The 22,404-nt window shown below is 34.4% G+C and overlaps 1 protein-coding gene and 1 long non-coding RNA gene across 8 annotated transcripts; both read left to right on the forward strand.

Moving 5' to 3' along the window:
- The first annotated feature begins 4,274 nt into the window (after nt 1-4,274).
- Nucleotides 4,275-5,724, forward strand: LOC126702516 (cyanidin 3-O-galactoside 2''-O-xylosyltransferase FGGT1-like). Its single transcript, XM_050401233.1, has one exon. The coding sequence runs from the start codon at nt 4,327-4,329 to the stop codon at nt 5,683-5,685; it is 1,359 nt and encodes a 452-aa protein (XP_050257190.1). The 5' UTR covers nt 4,275-4,326; the 3' UTR covers nt 5,686-5,724.
- A 3,205-nt stretch (nt 5,725-8,929) lies between these two features.
- On the forward strand, nt 8,930-21,222 carry LOC126703292 (uncharacterized). 7 transcript variants are annotated; one of them, XR_007648002.1, is made up of 8 exons: nt 8,930-9,168; nt 9,635-9,799; nt 10,454-10,599; nt 10,877-10,939; nt 11,602-11,677; nt 11,770-11,900; nt 19,631-19,773; nt 20,817-21,222. It is a non-coding gene; the product is annotated as an uncharacterized LOC126703292 (long non-coding RNA). The 7 variants fall into 7 exon arrangements; XR_007648001.1 differs by having other exon boundaries at nt 10,877-11,677; XR_007648006.1 differs by having other exon boundaries at nt 11,626-11,900.
- Nucleotides 21,223-22,404: the final 1,182 nt, after the last annotated feature.

A 22,404-nucleotide genomic window follows, 5' to 3' on the forward strand; every position in this document is an offset into this window, starting at 1 on the left:
TCTTTAGAAAATAATGGTACGTATTGTTTGGACTCAGGGAAGAAGGCAATTATGAGGAGGGGCATATTGCTTAAATTGACAGCCTCGTTTTAAAGGATGTAATGCACTCCAACCTTTTCTTTTCACTAAAGTCTAAAGATACACAGAGAAGTGGTCGGTAAACATTTTTTTTTTTTTTTTTTTTTTGCAAAACACTTTTTTGATAAATTATAAGCAATAAATTATTACTAGTTTTAATTTAAATTAATCACTACAATTATTTTTTATCCATTAATAACAATCAATAACAAACTATCAAATAAGATTTATTATACAAATTTTGAGAACATAGCATTTTTCTAAGATATGTTATTATTCAAAATTGACACTTTTAAATAATCTACTACATAAACAGTAATTTTTTCTTTTTCTCCTTCATTGTCATTGTCATTCTTTTTCTTTTGTTAAAACTTTATATATATTATTATTTAAAATGGCCTGGTTTGAGCTTATTTTTTTGGATTTTTTTTTTTATTTTGTTCAGTTTTTTGTGTGTAAGAGAGAGAGAGAGAGTTAATCTTTTTTTTTTTAATACATGTTAATATTTTAGGTGTAATTTATTATCTCCTCGTACATTGGAGCCTTCTTTCCCGATTTTAACTCTAGTATTTTTCTTTTCTGGATAAGAAAATTACTTAAAATTAGAGTTTGTCTAGTGTTTGAAACAAAGTTATATAAATATTTTTTAAATTTTAATTTTCAAATGGATTTAGTTCAGTTGGTTCACAGCCGCTTGGCATAGTAGATACTTTCTCTATCACTCTCATTGTTGTAGCTAATTAACTAGCATTATCTTACAATCTTCTTGTTATAATATTCACTACATGTTAAGCTACTACTATTCTGACAAAGTGCACCTATAAGGAACGTTTTTTAAACCATGTAATACACATTTGCTTTTTGTTTCTCCTGTCTTGCTGCCAGTTGCCTGCAAACCTAAGGAATTAAGAACCGTGCATTATTTTTGTTTTTGTTTCTTACGGTCCTGTGAAGGGAAAAATAGTATAAGTCCTCTCTCTCTCTCATAGGGTGGATCCCAAGTGTGGGGTCTACCGAAAAAATAGTATAAGTCTTCCCCTCACATGATGGTGGACCCCATCATATGAGGGGGATGATTCGTGTATTTAATACCTGATATAACTTCTCCCGATGAATGACCAAATAATAAAAATTTGAAAAAGGCAACAGGAAATTCTTAAAATATCGTGCTAGGGAAGAAGTTAGTTATGCAGAAGTGACAGAGCACTTGTTAGAAACAATACTAAAGTGATGTCAATGTAAAACTGCCTTGCACTATCTTTTTTGTTTAGGACTTCATTTTTGTTTAGCAGTTTTTTTTTGTAACCCGTTGGACTTCTTTTTTTGTAATTGGGATGAGTTCATCTATAGCTTTTCTCTTCTTTCTCGGGTGCTTGTTCATGAAGTTGGAGATGGAATGGGGTCCTCCTTTCTTTTTCTTTTTTTTTCTTTTTTTTTTTATATTTATGAAATATTCATTAAAAAAAATTACACTACTCACATAAGAATATTTGAAAAAAATAAAATTAAGATGTGATTTTTTTTTTTTAAAGTTAAATATTTCTTCAACAACAAAAAGTCAAAAAAATAAAATAAAAAAACAAGCTTGGGCATGGAAAGTGAGGTGCTAAAAATCAGAACATCAACATATATTTTGAGGTGGTGACAATCAAATTAAAGTTGATAAGAAGCGTGACAAGGGTCGGGGGAAGGTATGAAGATTGTGAATTCTATATAACATTCATAAACAATAAATTTTGTTTTTGTTTTATTTGTTTTCAGAAGTGGAATTATAATAAGAAAATAAGATGAATCACAAGCTTATCAACTTGCATTACCTACCTACCACGATCCTTAATTAGCCAGCAAGACTGGAAGACAAAAATGACTACGTGGGAGAAAATGAGCAAATGCCCCTTTCAAAAAAAAAAAATGTCCAGCATTTTGTCCAATTTCTCAAATAATTAGGGAAATGCCATTTTTTTGAAACTCGATTTTCTCAAAATCAAGTTATTAAAAAAAAAAAAAATTCTGAAGCTTTATAGTGGCGTTTTAAGGAGCCTATAGTGACGTTTTGTAATTTGATCTCCATGAAGTCGAGTTACATGCAATTTTTTTTCTTTTTTTTACCTATAACTCAACTTCATGAAGATCGAGTTACAAAACGCCACTATAGGTCCTTAAAATATCACTATAGGCTCCTTACAAAACGCCACTATTTATTTTCAGAAGTGGAATTATAATAAGAAAATAAGATGAATCACAAGCTTATCAACTTGCATTACCTACCTACCATGGTCCTTAATTAGCTAGCAAGACTGGAAGACAAAGACGACTACGTGGTAGAAAATGGGCAAATGCCCCTTTAAAAAAAAAATCCAGCATTTTGCCATTTTTTCCAAACTAATTAGAGAAATGCTCATCTTTTGAAACTTAAAAAAAAAAAAAAAAAAAAATCTGGAGCCTTATAGTGGCGTTTTAAGGAGCCTATAGTGACGTTTTAAGGACCTATAGTGGCATTTTGTAACTCAATCTCTATAAAGTCGAGTCACATGCAATTTTTTTTTCTTTTTTTTTACCTATAACTCGACTTCATGGAGATCGAGTTATAAAACGTAACTATAAGTTCCTTAAAACATCATTATAAGCTCCTTAAAAGCGTCACTATATGGCTTAACTCGATTTTGAGAAAATCGAGTTTCAAAAAAGGGGCATTTCCCTAATTAGTTTGGAAAAGAGGGCAAAATACTGGATTTTTTTTTTTTTTTTGAAATGGGCAAAGGCCAATTTTTTCCCAACTACGCGTGCGTGTGTTTTCAGTTGGCACATGTCAAATTCCTCAAAAAAAAAAAAAAAATTGGCACGTGTCAACGAACCAACCAACACCTCCTTAAATATCAGCTTTAATTTAACAAAGCTTACACAACTCAATCTCTTACTCCTACACTCCTACTATCTATCAGTAAGAGCTCTTTCCTCCTTTGTTTTTTTATTTCATTGCTTTCATATGGGATTATCAACCATGTATTTTTATATCTATTGTTAGCTAAAGAAGAAGTATTTTTAGTCTTTTTTTTTTTTTTTAAACTCTTTTCTTTCTCAGGGTACATAATTGTAATTCTAATAAGCCAGAAAGTAGTTTTAAATTGCCAAATTTAACATTAATAATATCCTCTCTAACTATATATATCCCATTAGGCGAGAGGGTTGGAATAACGATACCAATCCAATACTTTTCACAACATGATTAGGCATAAGTTTTTTTTTTTTAATAATCATAAGTTGTTGTTGATTTTTACATTGACATCACTTTAGTATTGTTTATTACTGTCAACTTGCTCATCTCAATATTCAAGAAAAATGTTGTGCTCTATATATATGAATCAAATAACCCCATGTCATGAAAAACACGAGAGACAACCTTATAATCAAATACTAACTAAAATTTTCCTGTTAAAAAAAAAAACTAACTAAATTTTATTTTTTGAGCCTTTAGGACAAGCTGATTCGAAAACTGGCCTTGGAATGACAAACCAAGGCAAGTATTAACATACTGCTCTAGAGGGGGATGGAAAAGATAAACTTTTTCTGGAAAGGAACTTACTGGAAATACAAAATCATACTATATTTTCTTGCAGAAGAAGAACATTATAATTATTGTTTATCTTATTAATAGCTTCAGTTAGACAATGGTTTGAGAACTGTGATCTATCAACCAAAATGAAAAGGGGATGAACAGGGAGTTCGGCAGTTGGTTTGAGATATGTGATCTAACCACCAAAATGAAAAAGGGATGACCAGGGAATTGTCATTAAATAATATGATTCTTTGGTGAATAAACAAACAAGTTTGGGTCTTTGTGAACTCTAAACCTTCCTGTTAAGTGTTAACCCACTTTTCCATTTTCAACTCCCACACCACACGTAAGTGTCACGATTTTACAATTTCAATTGAAATCATATTTTCAAAATACGATTTGTTATTTACAATTTTAATTGAAATCTTTTTCTCAAAATATGATTTCAGCTCACGTGGCTGTATGTATACTGTAAATGTGCATCTAGCAAGTTTGTGACCATTGTCGTATTAATATTATTATTGTTGTTCTTTTTGGCTGAATCTTAACTTACCGTTACGTAGTATTCTCACTCATTACTCCTCCTACCATATGCTAATTGTTTTTCTCTACAGTTTTGTTTTTGTTGTTGCTAGTTATTTTTGCTTCAGCTCCTGCAGCCCGGATTAATTGACTCAGAGAATTAGAAAGACATGGGTGCAACATCATTGCACTTGTTAATGCACCCCTGGTTTGCTCTTGGTCACATTACCCCGTATCTCCACCTTTCAAACAAACTAGCCCAGAAAGGCCATAGAATCTCCTTCTTGATTCCCACCAAAACACAATCAAAATTACAGACTCACAACCTCTACCCGGATCTCATCACCTTTGTCCCCATAATTGTTCCCCATGTAGATGGTCTCCCTCTTGGTGCTGAGACCACTTCCGATGTGCCTGTCCATTTGCAACCCCTCATTATGACTGCCATGGATCGATCTGAGAGCCATATTGAACTTCTTCTTCGTGAACTTAAACCGGACATTGTCTTCTTTGATTTTGCCCATTGGATGCCAAAATTGGCCCGCAGCCTAGGTATCAGGTCAATTCTCTACGCCATTGTCACTCCACTTACAGTATATGTTTCCACTCCTGCACATGTTGACAATATGCAAAAGCCTGGGTCTAGTTTTCCAGATTTGTCTTCATTATCCATCAAACTCCATGTCCATGAAGAACGAGCCATGGCTGCATTAAAGACTCAGAAATTTGGTGGCGATCTCCTTTTAGCTGATCGCCTGTTCACAAGCGTAAGTCAATGTGACGCACTAGGATTCAGGACATGCAGAGAAATTGAAGGACCTTATATTGACAATCTTGAAAGCCATTTTGGGAAGCCTGTATTTCTTGCAGGACCAGTCCTACTGAAGTCAGCTACTTCTACTTGTTTAGAAGAAAAATGGATTGAGTGGCTAGGAAGATTTGAGGCCGGATCAGTAATATACTGTGCATTTGGAACTGAGTTCTTCTTAAGCAAAGATCAATTCCAGGAATTGGTGTTGGGGTTGGAACTTTCGGGCAGGCCATTTCTGGCAGCACTTAAACCGCCACGCGGGGCTGAGTCTATTGAAGAAGCATTTCCAGAAGGGTTTGAAAAAAGGGTTCAAGGAAGAGGGATAGTACATGGTGGATTGGTTCAACAACTACAGATTTTAAAGCACCCATCAATAGGGTGTTTCATCACACACTGTGGGTTCGGTTCTTTATTCGAAGCTTTGATGAACAAGTGTCAGCTGGTATTGTTACCGCATGTATATGACCAGTTTTACCATGCAAGGATGTTGAGCAACATTTTGAAGGTTGGAGTGGAAGTTGAGAAAGGTGAAGAAGATGGTTTGTTCACAAAAGAAAGCGTCTGTAAGGCAGTGAAGATTGTGATGGAGGTTGACAGTGAGGTAGGGAGGGAGGTCAGAGCCAATCATGCCAAACTCCGAGAGCTCTTGAGCAGGGAAGATTTAGAGTCATCTTATATTGATGGTTTCTGTCAGAATCTTAAAGATTTGGTTGTATAATTTGAGTTTCTAGCCAAGTATGGCTATTCTTGTCGTAAAAGTTTGTTAACTCTAAAATAACATGGTTCTTTATTGTGAAGTTTGAATCATGAACAATGTGTTGCATTGTATTTGGTGGCTTCCTTAAGAGAGCTGTACTTTGTTGTGCTTGTGCAGCCATCTGCTGCTTGTATGACTTTTTAGTCTTGTGGTTTCAATATTGCTGTTATCAAAATTTAGTGGATGAAGTTCGTGTACTCTTCTGCATGTTTAATGTAATCAATGTTTTATGTTCTAGTACTTTGTGTTCATGATCTTTGGCGTGGTTTGATCTTCATATATATTCTACTGCATGTGACGATATATATGTATATGTATATATTCGGCTTTCCTTATACTTTACCTCCATAGTTTCTTCTCTATATATAGTTCGTTAATGGATCACAACCATCAAAATGGGCAGTGTTTGTTTTACACCCACTATATTTTTATAACTTTAACTTGAAAACGTGACTTTAAATCATTTTTTTTAGTTATAAATCATAATGCTTGTGTGTAAAACAAGTTTTTGCACACAAGTTAACGTAACTTTTTTATTCTCAATATGCTGGTGGGATCTCCAGCAAAATGTTTTGTTAACATTATATTATTAATATTATTATATGGTGTCGACTTTTGGACGACGGCCACATTAACCAAGCTTCTCTATGGGATTGTTACTGTATTAGAACAAGTATTCAGAGTCTAATACGACGGGAAGAAAAATCACGCATGGGTCTGTGCATGGGAAGAGAACTAGCAAAGAGAAGGGAAAAATTCTATGGTGACCGTAATACATCATTTAAAAAAAATGTGCCCTACAATTTAAAAAATAGCACACTTTGGCACGTTCATATATAATTACCTTCTTTTCTAATCCCCCATGTTAACACCATTTTCTAAAGATGCTAGCTCTCTTATCTTTTTCATGGCTTTATAGTTAGCACCTTCACCTGATGATAATTGAACGCAATCGAAGAAAAAAAAATTAAAAAAAGCTAATGCTAACAACAAAATGTCTTAACATTTTTAAATTAACATACCATAATCTCTAATTTATAGTATGCTAATTTAGGAATGTTGTGACATTTTGTTATGTTCCTAGCATTACTCATAAAAATAATATAGACCTATGAAACATTATCCTTTATCCCTTAAAAAAAAAAAAAAGCCCAAATAACAACAATAACCTTAGCCCAAATAACAGTAAAAATACCCTAAACAAGAACAAGATTAGGGCAAACAACAATAAATGAAAAAAAAAATTAACAAAAAGCTCATTCAAAAACAAAAAATTAAAGCTTTAATAGTTTAGATTTATAACTCGTTCAATTCATTTCGTAAAATAATTCTTGATTTCATTTTTCCTAAAACAGGGTACTACAAGATATATTGTGGCCGTGAGTTATCCAAGACGACTTTGCTCTCCTAGTCCGTAAAAAGAATTAATCTTTTTTTAAAACATGTTAATATTTTGGGTGTAATTTATTACCTCCTACATTAGGCCTTCTTTCCTGATTTTTTTATTTGATTTATTTATTGGTTATAATTTGGGGTTTAATTAATACATTTTACAAAACTTTTTTTTTTTTAAATCAAATAACTAACCTAATTGATTAAAATTTAGGGATCTTCTTTTACTTAGAGGCCTTAGGCAGTTGCCTAACTCGTCTAAATCTAGAGCTGGCTCTCACGTTCTCTTATCTTTATGGGAAATTTTTATATGTGCTTAGTTTATATACCCATAAGCTCGGCGCAGAAAATATCATCCTCATTTTCTATCCTCCCAATTTTCATCCCAACTAAATGCATCGTTACTCTAATAAAACAAGGCTTTTGGCATAAGAATATTTTGTGCTTATTATGACAATAATATCACTTTTACCTGAATCTACAACTATAATATCACTTTTATTATGTATCATTCGCTATAAATCATGTTAACAATTATGAAAAATTATATAATTATACATACATGCATGCATACATACATACATATATCTTTGATAATTGTTCTTTATTAGTTGATAACCCATACAATGCACGAATGAATTTCACATATTAAAAATTTTTATCTTTTTCTTTTAAAAAAAAAATTGTCTCAATATGAAAATTATTGTAGCTATTAATAGACATTAATTATGATTGTGTTTATATATGAAACTATATATTTTAGTATTATGAATTTATTATTATTCTTGTATATGGAATTATATAGAAATAAAGCTAGGGACACAACAAAAATTCAAAATAATTTCACAACATTCCTAATAATTTATTATTAGGTGCTATCTTGCAACAGATTTGATTCATGTTCTTATTTTTCGTTTGGTTTCATTTTGTGTATTTTCATTTATAGCTGTACCACATGGAGTAAGTTTTTATGATTCCAAGTATAAGTCCTATATTCAGTGGGGACTTTGTGGTTGAAGAGTTCGCGAGGTTTTAATTTTTTTTGAGTGTGGTGGTCGTTTTAGAGTTTTAATTGGAGGTTGTGACGAAACGATAATAGGATTTTGTTTCATAATAATTAGCAATGCATTTATGCCTCCATCTATCACAAGAGACAAATTCTGCAAATCATAAAGTTAGATGAATTCGATTCATCTTTCCTTTGGTGGAAGAATTGACTGGATTAGTGAAATAATGTTTTGTGAAATCATACACACTTCAATTTGATTTGATTTGATTTTTTTTTTTTTTTTTTTTTTTTTGGGGCAAGTGAAATTGATATAGGGGAAAAACTGGAGATTCTTGGCCAATGCATTCTAAAGGGAAGAGCAAGGAAAAGATGATATTTTTAAAGTTTTAATATTCAACTGGATTTAGTTCAGTTGGTTCACAACCGCTGGGCGTAGTAGATGCTTTCTACGTCATTCTCACTACAACAAACTTGACTTCTTTCAACCCACTTTTCTCAAGGGTTGACTTTTAAACCATCACTAAAAATTGGGGTGCATGGCTAAGTTTGATTAGCTTTATTCCGAGGGTCATTAAAATCCTCGAAATAAACCTATAACAACCCTTAAATCTATTACAATTAAGCGGACTAGTTTTTACACTCCAGCGCTAATTTTAGCTCCAAATTTAAACATTTTTTCAACGCATTTTATTACAACCTTTGATAGAAGATATCTCAAAATTTCCAACCCTTGAAATAAAGTTCAAAATTAAAATACAAAAAGGAAATCTCTTTTTCTTTTTTTTTTCATGCTCCACACTCAGAAACCGCTCACACAATCAGAAAATTCTCTCAAAATTGGAGCTCATCTCAGAAAATTCTCTCAAAATCAATTTGACCTCATCTCAGAAAACTCAAAGATTAGAGCTCATCTTATCTCCGACGGGCTGATTTGCGGTGGTCAGCTATCTCATCTCTGACAACGAGCGAGCCGTTGATAGCTGTCTCTCTCTGTTTGTTTCCTGAGAAATTATGGAAATTACACTTATATCAAATTCTTCAAGGTACGATCTTCTACGGCTTTTCATTTCATTGCATTTCTATAGATTTACTCGGATTCTGTATTTGGAGAAATTGTTTGAAATGAATAGGCTTTGTTTGAGTTTTTATTTATTTTAACAGTTATATTTATTTCAATTGCTTTGAAATTTTAGCTCAATTCGTTAGATATGTGGTGGAATTTGAACTCGATTAAATTTCTTTGGACTTGTTTAGAATCTGTTTGGTTGTTGAGAAATCGTAGGAAAATAAAGGAGTTTGTATTGTATCGGTTTTGGTTTTGTTGTTGTTGTTTTTTTTTTTTTTTTGGTTGAAAATTTTTAGTTTTGATTTTTATAATTTTATTATTGGTGTTTTCAATTGGTAAATTTTCTAGCTCGAATCCCTAACCGTTAACTTGTGCTGAAATTTGAGTTCTATTAAATTTCTTTGATTCATTTGAGAATCTGTTTGGTTGTCTAAAAATTGTAGGAAAAGAATGATGGCAAATTAATAGCTGTTCTGGTAAGTGTTTCATTGCTTTTATGTGTACCTTTTGGTTTATTGTATTAATGTGTTTCAATGAGTTCAGTAAGATTGTGTTGTAGAGTCTACTGGTGTTGAGTTCTCCTACATTGTGATCTTTCATGGGGGGAGGTATTTGGCTATGTCTTGACTGTGCTTACATCTAGACGTTTGCTTATATAACTGCCTTTGTTTACTGATGTATCAATGACATTGTTTAAAATTAGCACTATGGTGATGGGCATTATGTTTTGAAATAAATAAAAAAAGTGCCTCACTATGTCAAATGGAATAGGAAATTGGGAATCAAACCCAGTTGTCTTACATTGTACTGTTTATGTGTAGCCACGCCTATTTGTGTGTACACATTTGGAAAAAGAATGGCAGCAGATTCGTTTTAATTGATTACTCTAATTTGTAAATGAGATCTAGTGACTTTGAATATACCTTTTCATTAGCCACTACTGATGTTTAATATTTTTTGTAACATTAGTAGTTTCAATATATTTGGAAATAAGACTTGATGCTATTAATGAATGAGTGTTTTTAAATTCACGATTATTTCTGCTTCATACCATTTTCTCTTTTAATAGGCAAATATCATTAATCTTTTCGGATGATAAAAAGCCCTCATTATGAACTAAATTTTAATTGTCTTGATAAAGGCATGTAATGTGATTTTCTGTAGCACTTTTGTGTTGAATGCATAGCTTTGTTTCTTTCTTCAGATTTGGCTCTAACAAGTTTTTTAGATCACTTATGCTTTTTTGTTTTTGGTTGTTGCAGACATCATCTTTCTTTCTTCACATTTTTAAGGTTTAGTTTACAGACAAAAGAATACAGATTGGAGGGAAGCAACCTTCTAGTTTATTTCTTGCTTCTATATCTATTCTTCTCAGTGAGCAGGTGCCTTTTGCAAAGGACTTGGCAGTGTAAGTACTCTTTGACTTTAACTTAGTAAAATTGAACTTTTACTTCAGTTATAGCTTTTAATCTTCAGTGTATGTATCTAGTGATGTCGGTAGTAAATTCATGAGCTTGCTTGCATACATGCATTCACAGCTGTATTTTTTTATTTGCTCCGTCTTCACTAGTATTTCAGTTTTAAATTGATCTTTGTCATCGAATTTCTTACATTTCAAATAATTCCATATTTTTATTTGATGTGGTGATGTATTTGATGTGCTTCATTATCCATTGTGTAAACAGGGTCAATATTTCTAGGAGAATTGAACTGGGCAACCGTGCCATAGGATACAGCTCATTTTATAGGTATTCAATTCCTTTTTAAATATATAAGCTTCCAATTTTCTGTTATGTCTACAGATAATGCCATTTATTAGGTATTAACTTGGACGTAAAATTTTAAATTGTGGTTAGATATCAAAATCTAGGGTTGGATGGTGGTTATGGAATTTAAGTCATTTTTGGTAGAAATAAGAACTATATAAGTATAAAACTTGATGTTCTGAACTGCGGGCAAATATGAATTGGAAGATCATTAGTTTGTACCTAAGAATATAAAGCATATATGTGTGAGTATGTGGGATTTTATCTTTTAACTTAGTTTTATTTACTTAGTTCAATTGTTTTTTATTGGTAAGTTGGCTCTTATATTAGTTCTTATTTAATTAGCTTAATTAGTATTTTGTTTAATTTCTTAGAGTCGAAGTCATATTTTGTAATTCGATAATTGGGTTATTGCCCCAAACTACTAATTGGACTAGTAAACAAACAACTTGATAAGGTAATACCTAATAAAAAGCTAACTTGGACTCTAACACCAGGAAAGTGTTGAACTTCGTATTTTAAGTTGTTATGCAGTGCTTTTGTTTAATGTATACATTTATGCTTTTTTCATGAGCCATTGTTGCAATTCAAAGTCTCACTTAACTTCCAACTGTATACTTTTATATCCCTTGTATGTTTTACAGGGTGCACCGTGTGCTTCTTATCAGCTTGCTGTTTCTATTAGCCAAAATTGGGCAAAAAAGCTTGGGCCATTTATTTGTGAGTTTTTAACAAATTGTATTCTGGATAGAGATGCTGTAGAGAATGAGCTCAAAGAATTTTACCATGAAATTATTTTTCAAATTTTACAGTGTGCTCCTCAGATGCAATGTTTATACAATGTGCTTGTCTCCAATTCAATGAAATGAAGCATACACATCAGAAGAGGCTGTTGAAGAGCTGTTGCAAGTTCTTTCCATAAAGTCATTGACGAAGTTGGAAGGTTGAGTTTTTTGACATTGTCATTGAGAAGTTATTTTGTACTATTTTTGGCTAAATAAGGTTAAATTAGTTGTGAATGTTCAAATAGTGTGTAAAACACCTTGAACGTTTAGACTCTCAAATTACAAATTTTCAATTTAAGCTTATTATCAAACAATGTATATGCGGAATATGAAAATAAGCTAAATCAGAATTGATAAAACAATCTAAACCAAATAAAATCACAACCACAGCAGAAATTAAATGGCAAAGATTAAGGGAAGAGAGATACAAACACAAAGACAACACAGCGACGTGTTATCGAAGAGAAAACCGCAGTCCTCGACGTAAAACCTCTCCGTCACCCTCCAAATAGTCAATAATCCACTAGAAAATGAAGTTGGGATACATGAACAACAGAAGACCTTCCAAGCCTAATCTACCTAGTATACCTAAGCCCTCCAAGTTTCTTGCTCCAACAAGGTTATGCCGAACTTTTGTCTTTTCTAGCTTATCGGATCCCGCTATAGCCCATAGTATCAACCAATATCAATTGGTCCCTTCCTAACTGCTACCTAAGCACCAAATAGCCTCCTCACAGATATAGGTATGGTGAGAAACGTTTTTGGCTAAATGTACCTTTTAAGGATGTATCAATGGAGAGGATGAGACTAGAGGAACTTGGAGAATCAAAGGATGAAGATTGTGGATGAGTCAATCTTGTTTTTCTCTAGGGTTTCTCTTTCAAAATTTTCTCTGAAAACTCTCTACATTTTGTGGGTATAAGGGTCTATATATATTAAGGTGTGTATGGAATGCGAATAGTCAGTTTTGTAACAAATAGGGTGTTTTGGCGACTTGGCCTCACGACTTGACTGCGTTGTGAGTCCAAGTCGTGAGCTAACTGCCTGGCCAGACTGGAAGATTTGTCCTGTAGTGCAACAGTTGGTGTGACTCTTCAGCTCCCTTGCATGATTCACACGTGTACCTGCTTTGGTGACTTGTCAGTTGCGAGATCCAGTCGCGAGGCCCTATTGAGTTGCACATTTTTGAGTTTTTCTTCACACTCTCTCACACACTACCATTACATGATTCCCACCTAAATACAGGGTTTCTAAATGTTGAATTATAAGCAAATTTGGCACGGAATAAAGCCAACAAGATGATTGATTAAATTCAACCTTACAATCTTTCCCTTTGGCTATTCCGTGACAGAACACTAAAACAAACTCTAGATTTTACATGTGAGTTAGGAATAGTTGAACAAAACTCACTCACACCTAACTCTGGAATCTGTGAAGCTCTTGAACCATAAGAACAAGTATCTCCTGAAAAACAACAACACAATATGATCATTGTATGCAGAAAACTTGTAATGCATATGGAGCAAGCACAATGCGATCAAGTAAAATGGAACTAAACAATAAACCATGGCTTGACCAAAAACGAACAATCACTATAAATAGTGACCACAATGCTCATTCACACAAGGAATGAACATCCGAACATGCAAACTAATAAGCTTAATGCAAAGTATCATTTGCATGTCCAACACTCAACCAATGCAACAACGCAAGGAAATTGCATTAAGGATATAAAATCCAACAAAGGGCACAAGAGTGATGTACTTAAAGAAAAAACATAACATTTAACAACAAGTACTATGCTACAAAGCATGGGTACAAAGCACAGTAAACTTAAACTGAATATAAACTTATATATATAAACCAATGTACCACAAATTTCAAAAGCACTAAAAACATCCATGAGTTTATACCAAGAAATTAACCAAAGTGTTTAACATAGTGTGTAGCAAACCCCTAATTAAAAAAATTATCCAAAACATAACACCAAAACACATAAATAACATAAAGTAAACACTGCTGAATTTAAGTTTTTGGCATGCTCCCCCTCAAAAAGGCACTCCCTCTCAAGAGCTACCTTCCAAAAATCTCCCCCTTTTTGACTGGAATGGCCAAAGGGTTATCACTAGGTGGTGAAACTATCAAACTTTGCTAAAAGTAGGTTCATCTGATCTTGGAGAGCAGCCAGCCTGTCAGACTGCTCATTCTGGACATCTCTGAGCCCATCAATCCTCTCAAGGATGATCTGGAAGCATCTGAAGGCACAGCAGATGAAGATGAAGCTTTGCTCCTCTTGCCATGGCCTCTTGAGCTTGAGGGTTGTCCTTCAGCCTCAGTCTCAATCTCCACTAGTTTACTTTCTTCTTGATCACCCTCCTCTTCATCACCCGGAAGACGAACTCTTATCCTTGTAATGGTTAGAGTGTTAATGGCTGAGGGAGTAGACATGAGGCTGATATCTTGAGGGATTTCCACACCCTTTGCTCTAAAAAGCCTCATAAGTAGGCTAGAGAAGATCAGCTTTGCCCTTGAAGTTGTTCTGGTCTCATCAACAATAACATAGAAAATATGAGCACTTATATCTATGTAAGTGTTCTCCTTGAGTTCCATGAGGAAAATGCTTCTAGCATTATTAATAGTAGTCATCTTCTTCACCGGGTACAAATTGAACATCATGACACTGTAAGACATCTCATGTCAACTGGAAAAACAGTAGTGTTGAGGCATCTCCCCTCTCTAACTCCATCAATATGAGATTGGACAGTTTCTATGGAGAGCATTTTTTCCTTGTAGTGTGTGAAATCAGTCATCCAAATTCTCAAAACCCAGCACCTCATCAATGTCATCCACATCTATGTTGAATTCATGTCCTCGTATCCAACAGTTGATCTCATGCTCTCTTAAAACAGCATTAGCATAGAATTCTCTAATCAGAGGTTCACATACCCCAGGCAAATCACTCAGTAGCTTATCCCAACCTTTATTCCGAAAACAATTGGGAATGAAAGTGTCCTTCAAATCAACCAAGTCCACAAATCTTTCTTGGATGATGGGTGCCTTCAAGTAGAACTGAGTGTATCTCTCAAAATGTTTAGTAGACCTGAACTTTGTATTGTCCATTTTCAACCTCTTGTCACCCTTTTTGGCAATAGTCTTCTTCTTTGTAGGAGTCATCTGCACAACATAGCAGCAAAGACCGTAAAAATAGAGCACAACAGATGGACACTCAAAAATTAGTACCAGATTAGTAGCACTATAAAGGACAGAGAGTTATACCAAAAATTTAGTCTATAATTAGTTCAAAATCAACATGACATGAGATAACCCAAAGCAAAAGAACACAATACAGTTTTATCACCAACTCTTAAGCATAACATAGTATGACACTGTCCACAGAAACACAACATGAACAACCTAGGGTACACAACCAAACACATAAACTAATATGCACTAAGCAAACATTGTGAACCAAAGATACTCACAAACAATGTGAATCTCAAAATCCCTAAAATTTAAGCACGTCTATAAGACATATCTCAATGGGTATGATATGCTTAACACAAGACAGATCAGTAGATATACTCAAGGATGAAAATCAATCATGATAACAAGAATATCTAGCATCCTAAAAACAAAATCAACAAAACCCAAACACCCAAACTCAACAAACACGAACCCAACCCATATCTGAACATCATATATCAAAAATCTTAATAACAACTCACAAATCCAAGACAACAAGGCTATAAACATGAAATATTTAGTGAGAATAAGAAAACCCATACCTTTTTCTTGAATATTGAAGTAGAAATGATGAACAACAATGGTGGTTTATGTGAGAAACACAGTGGGTTTGAGAGAGGTATAAACAGACAAGACAATGAATAGTCAAAAATGTTCGAGGGAAAAACTGAAAAGTTTTAAAAATTGTCCTTAAAGCGCAAAACACGCATTTTTCTGGACTGAACCAAGTCGCGGACAAGTAGCTAGGACAAGCCACCAAACACCTTGTGACAAAAATTTGAAAAATTTGTCTAAGTGTTTTTCACGACTGGAAGGTCCACCCGCGAGAAAGTTACGAAGGGAGCCGCGAAAGTTTCTGAGTAAACCTTGCGACTGGAGCTTTCACTCGCGAACAAGTCGCCAAACAGAGTCGCGAGAATTCTAAAAACCCAGAATTTTGGAAAATTTTCTAAGTATTTTTCGCGACTGGGACTTTGACCCCCTAGTGAGTCGCTAAAACCTTCTGTGTAAGCTTGCGACTGGGGGCATGCGACTGGCTTGACCCGCGACCAAGTCGCCAGAACAGGGCAACACTGTTTTTGAAAATTTTGACATTTTTGCAAAAATAAAACACTTTCCAAAAACAATTAAAACACTTAAAAAATATTTTTGTGTTTGATCAACAAAAATTGAGTATGTGAAACACATTTAATCAAGTACAATTACACAAATGAATATGGCATTTATTAAACATAGACATGTGTGATGTGTGTGGATATCAAAAATGAGATAGTCCATAGTCTAATGTGAAGTTTTAATGATCAATTCAACCAAGGCATACACAATTAGCACTAGATAGAATGATCTATTTCAATTATAGAAATATGTATATATGACCTCCCACATAAACTTGATTACATTAACTTTGAAGCTTTTCATTTGGCTCTAGGTACATCATAACGTTTGATCTTTTTGATTCAATACATCTCATTTTGAAATCGATGCCTGAAATTTTTAATATTTCAATTGATGAGCAAGCCTTTGGCTTTTTAGGCATCATACATTTTCATAAAAGTCGTTTTCCCTTTTTCTTAGTCAAATACTAGTATGTGCGACAACTTTTGCAGCTCAAAATCTCTTTTCATCTGGAGATTTATATTTGGTGAGCTCTTCAAGCAAAAAAAAAAAAAAAAAAGAATGGGAAGATATATAGGCACAAGTCTATGCAAGTCTCAAGATCAACAAAACCACTGACTACTCATTCATGACAAGTTTGAAGATCTATTTACAACAATCACATAGATGTCAAGATTTCTCCCACAATGATATGAGTGCATAGGGAACAAGTTACGTTTGTAAATGCACAAAGCCATTAGTACAAAGATATACGGCAAAATATGCTTGTAACAAAACACAATAATATTAATCAAACTTCTTGGATTTTCAACTTTTTATGTGTTTTTGGATTTTTACTCACACAAAACCAAAACACAAAAGTAAGATCAAAACAAAAACAATGTATAAAAAGAAATGCAAGATGCACAAAATGCATGAAGATATGACATTCAATGCATGAAGGGTCCTAAAAAGATCGAAAGAATTAGATTAAGAACCAAAAGAGTAAAAGCTCAATCATAGGAACCCTTCCTCATCCAAATGGAACGATTGTTTGGAATGAGTGTCTCATGAGAAGAAAGAAGAGGGTTGGAAGAATGAGAACCAGAAATGCACATAGACAAGGAGTTAAGAACATTAATCACTTTCTTTAACAATATGCTATTTTCCCCCAAAACTAGTTTAGCTTTTATAGCACAACTTCCAAGAAGCTCAAGTTTCTTTTTTCTTTTGATTCTTTTAAAAGCATAAAACTTAGAGTAATGAGGTCTTAGATGACTAAAAGCACCACAATGGTGACAAACAATATGTTTAGGTCCACTAGGCTTTTGGGAAGGGATCTAGCCATATGATTTTGTTCTTTCTTCAACTTACAACATTAAGGTCTTATATGACCAAACACACTACAATAGTGGCAAGTTGGAACAAACTTAGATCCATCCAAAACCTTCATTTGAGACCTAAACGGAGGCTTTGACTTAATAGCCTTTCTCTCTACCTTTTGAATTCTTTTATGTGGAGGAATGTACACTTTGTCTTTTGAGGTAAAACACACAATAGGCACAAAATTAGGTACCACAACATGATTGCAACAAATATTTTCATCCTTTTTAGAAATAGGTTTAGCAATCAAACACTTGGCATACATCTTAAGAGATTCATTTTCACATTTTAGCTCATCAACAAGTTTGTTAAACAAAACAAGTTTAGCATCCAAGTCCATATTCAAACATTCAAACTCTTTCAGCTTTTAAAGAGAATTTTCAGCAAGTTTCTTATATTTTTCAACTAATTTGTTGGATTCATTGAGCTTAGCAATCAAATTATCATTTTCACAAAATAACTTGCTCAAATCCTTATTAAACTTCTTAGTCTTTTTCTTCAAGAGTTTAATGTTAGGAATATTGACAATACCCATAGATTCAAATAACATGTCATCACAATTATAAGGATTAACACTCATAGAGGCATTTTCACAAACACATGGCATGTTACACTCAACAACATTCAAAACATCCATAGAAGCATACAAAGCATTATCCATGACAAATAAACACAAGGGGTCAAGGATCACACTTAGGTATTTAAACCAAAACAAGCGTACCCGCTCTGATACCAATTGAATGTTCAAATAGTGTGTAAAACGCCTTGAACGTTTAGTTCCCCAAATTACAAATTACCAATTCAAGTTTATTATCAAACAATGTATGTGTGAAATATGAAAATAAGTTAAACTAAAATTGATAAAACAATTTAAACCAAATAAAATCACAACCACAATAGAAATTAAATGGCAAAGATTAAAAGAAGAGATATGCAAATACAAAGACAACACAACTATGTGTTATCGAAGAGGAAATTGAAGTCCTCAACGTAAAGCCTCTCTACCACCCTCCAAGCGGTCAATAATCCACTAGAAAATGAAGTTGTGATACATAAACAGTAAAAGACCCTCCAAGCCTAATCTACCTAGTGTACCTAAGCCCTCCAAGCTTCTTGCTCCAACGAGGTTACGCCGAACCTTTGTCTTCTCTAGCTTACTGGATCCCACTATAGTCCATAGCATCAACCAATATCAATTGGTCCCTTTCTAACTGCTTCCCAAACACCAAATAGCCTCCTCACAGATATGGGTATGGTGAGAAAAGGTTTTGGCTAAATGTATCTCTCAAGGATGTATCAATGGAGAGGGTGAGAGTAGAGGAATTTGGAGAATCAAAGGATGAAGATTGTAGATGAGTCAATCTTGTTTTTCTCTAGGGTTTCTCTCTCGAAATTCTCTTTGGAAGCTCTCTACATTTCGTGGTTATAAGGGTCTATATATAGTAGGGTGTGTATGGAATGCAAAGAGTCAGTTTTGTAACAAACAGGGTGTTCTGGCAACTTGGACTCGTGACTCAGCCTCGCGACTTGATTGAGTCGCGAGTTCGAGTTGCGAGCTAACTGCCTGACCAGACTGGAAGATTTGTCCTGTAATGCAACAGTTGGTGTGACTCTTCAGCTCCCCTGCATGCTTCACACGTGTGCCTGCTTTGGCGACTTGCCAGTCGCGAAATCCGGTCGCGAGGCCCTGCTGAGTTGCACACTTTTGAGCTTTTCTTCATACTCTCTCACACACTACCCTTACATGATTCCCACCTAAATACAGGGTTTCTAAATGTTGAATTACAAGCAAATTTGGCATGGAATAAACCCAACAAGATAGTTGATTAAATTCAACCTTACAGAAAGATTTGGACAGTTTTGGCTGTTAAGATAACAAAGTGAGGTTGGGACAAAGATGATTAAGGGAGAGCATTGGTGATTTGGGGAGAAGATTTTGAGGTGTAGGGGCTTTCGGGTCTTTGAACAGCCCTAGTCATAACTTTGCAATGGGTTAGAAATGATAAATAATTTAATGTAAATATCTTTTATATCTGTTCAAACCTTTAGGATAAACTTAGCAATTGAGTTAGTCTTTCATTGGTTTCTGTAAATGCATCAGTTTCTCTGAACAGAAATAAAACATAGAGTAATTCTAAATAGGTGTTGCATATTTATGTGTATGTAGAGATACTTGGAGGTGCTGGGGAAGCTATTGCTGATCTGAAGCAGCTGTTTTCCCTTGCTTAAAAGTTTGGTTATGCTGAATGGATTGAATTTGATGCATCTATTGTCCGTGGGCTTGCATACTACACTGGTATTGTGTTCGAGGTGAGATTTTGTGTGTTGTTTTTCCTTCTTTATGTTTTGATAAGAATGTCACTGTAGAGTAAACTGGAGTTAAAATCAAAATACTTCAATCCACTTATAATGTTCTGAATATTAGCCATTTCTTTACTTATAAAAAAAAAAATGTTCTACATTTCTTGGGAACAGCATTCTTATCTGTGGCTTGCATTGCTTGATAATCTCAGACAAAATAAAGAAAGTATTTCCTTCAAATTTAATGAGTAATGGCCTGGAAATTGCAATGAGTTTTTGTAAACAAGACTGCTTTAGAGGCTATTGTCCAGGCAGTGAGGGCTAAAAGTTGCAGGCATCATCACATTAACCATAAGTATAGCTCTGAGTTTTTTGGGTGCTGAAACATGTAAAGAAATATAATAAAAATATGAGTTTGACTTGTGAATGTGTTAATTTTTATGAGTGAATGTGTTAATTTTTAATTTTTAGCTTTATTATTTTACACCCAAACAATGCGCTAGAATATTTCAAAGTTCTTTCAGGTGTATATTTACTTGTGCTGGTAACATTGCGGCTTAATTATGACTTGTGAGTGTATTAATCATTTAATTGTCGCTAGCTTTTGCATGAAGCCAGTGGTGTGTAGCATGAGTCCTGGTGAAATATTAAAATTCCAGATGTGGCAAACTGATGAAACTTTATAAGATAGACATAGATGTGTGTTACAGGTTCTGCATGCAAGGAAAACAAACACTGCACTGAAAAACCATTTAATTTATAGATACAAACTGCTATATTTTTAAGGATGAAATACTTTTACCCATATAGAATGGTCCCAAATTCTTTGTAGTACTTGATCATAGAGATTAGTCTTCATTTCGGGATTGTTTTGCTGCAGATATTCTTTAATTGATGTGTAAGCTTCCTTTCATTGAATTGGAGACAAGCACATTGTATAAACATTGTATGAATTCTGTGTGTGCGCGCGCTTGCTGGGTCTCTTCTCTTTTGTTCAGTTGGTGAATTTATCAATGCTTCTATACTTATTAACCATGTGCTTCTACTTGTAGACTGATCAAGTTGATGTCCGAATAAAAGCTGTTAATTTAGTTGGGAATCTTTTTGCGCTGCCCAAACAGCAAGTTGCACAACATTACCATGATTTTTTCTTAGAGTTCTTGAAAAGATTCTCTGATAAATCTGTGGAAGTTAGAGTGAGCGCTCTACAATGTGTTAAAGCTTTCTACATGGCTAGTCCTTCTGGAATAGAATCTCATGAAGTTATCAGTAACTTATGAGCAATCAAATTTGTACTGTTATGATAGAAAATCTCTTGATTCTGTTGTCTTTTGAATCTACTTAACACAACTCATTTGTTTAATGCTTACTAATTAAGCAACTGCCCTTGAAGATCGATTGTTAGATTTTGAATATATATTTTGCTATAAAGCATATCATCTCAACAATTGTGAATTTTTTTTTTTTTTCTATATATATTGAAAGTTCAAAAAAACGTGTACAAAACACCTTTGAACGTTTAGACCCCCAAAATACAACTTAACCAACTCAGGCAATATGTCAAACAACTAGTGTGCGGAAACTTAACACATGCTATAATATGAAATTGGTTAAACAACTATCTAAGCCATAACAAAATAAAACCACAGCAGATAAAATAAAGGCAAAGATAGAGAGGAAGGAAGATGCAAACACAAAGACAACACGCGATGTGTTATCGAAGAGGAAACCGAAGTCCTCGGCGAAAAACCTCTCCGCCGCCCTCCAAGCGGTAATCAATCCACTAGAAAATACAGTTGGGATACAAGGACAGCAATAGACCCTCCAAGCCTAATCTACCCAGTGCACCTAAGCCCTCCAAGCTTCTTGCTCCAACGAGGTTACGCCAAACCTTTTTCTTTTCTAGCTTCCCGGATTCCGCTACTAGACCGTAGCATCAACCAATGAAGATTGGCTCCTTCCTAACTGCTTCCCAGAACTCCAAACAACTGTCTCACAGAAATGATAATGGTGAGAACCAGGTTTGGTATAATGCCTCTCAAGGATTTGACAATGGAGAGGAAGAGAGTAAGGGAATTTGAAGAGACTCTAAGGTATAGATTGTGGGTGAAGCAATCTGGTTTTTCTTTAGGGTTTCTCTCTCAAAATTCTGTCTGGAAGCTCTCTTTCAATCGTGGGTTAAATGGGTATTTATACTGGAGTGGGAGAGGAATGTGAAACGTCAGGTTTTACAAAACAGGGGTGGCTCGCGGCTTGACCAAGTCGCGAGATCCAGTCGCGAGTTAACCGTATGGCCAGTTGTCCTGTTTTGTCCTGTAGTGCTCCAGCTAGCATGACTGTTCATCTTCCAGCATGCTTGGCACGTGTGCAGCTTCTGGCGGCTTGCAGCCGCGAGTCCACCCGCGAGTCCCAGCCACGAGTCTCTGTTTTCTTGCACACTCTTGAGCAAACTTCACTCTATCTCACTCACTACCCTTACAACAAACCCACCTAAATACAGGGTTACTAAATGCTGAATTACAAGCAAATTTGGCACGGAATAAAGCCAATTAGATGGTTGAATAAATTCAACCTTACAATCTCCCCCTTTGGCTATTCCGTGACAAAACCCTAAAACAGACTCTAGACTTAACATGTGAG

Source organism: Quercus robur, chromosome 10, assembly GCF_932294415.1.
Source record: "Quercus robur chromosome 10, dhQueRobu3.1, whole genome shotgun sequence".
Lineage (NCBI taxonomy): Eukaryota > Viridiplantae > Streptophyta > Magnoliopsida > Fagales > Fagaceae > Quercus > Quercus robur.

Excerpts from the sequence above, each read along its gene's own strand:
- LOC126702516 (XM_050401233.1), top strand. The coding sequence starts at position 4,327 with ATGGGTGCAACATCATTGCACTTGTTAATGCACCCCTGGTTTGCTCTT.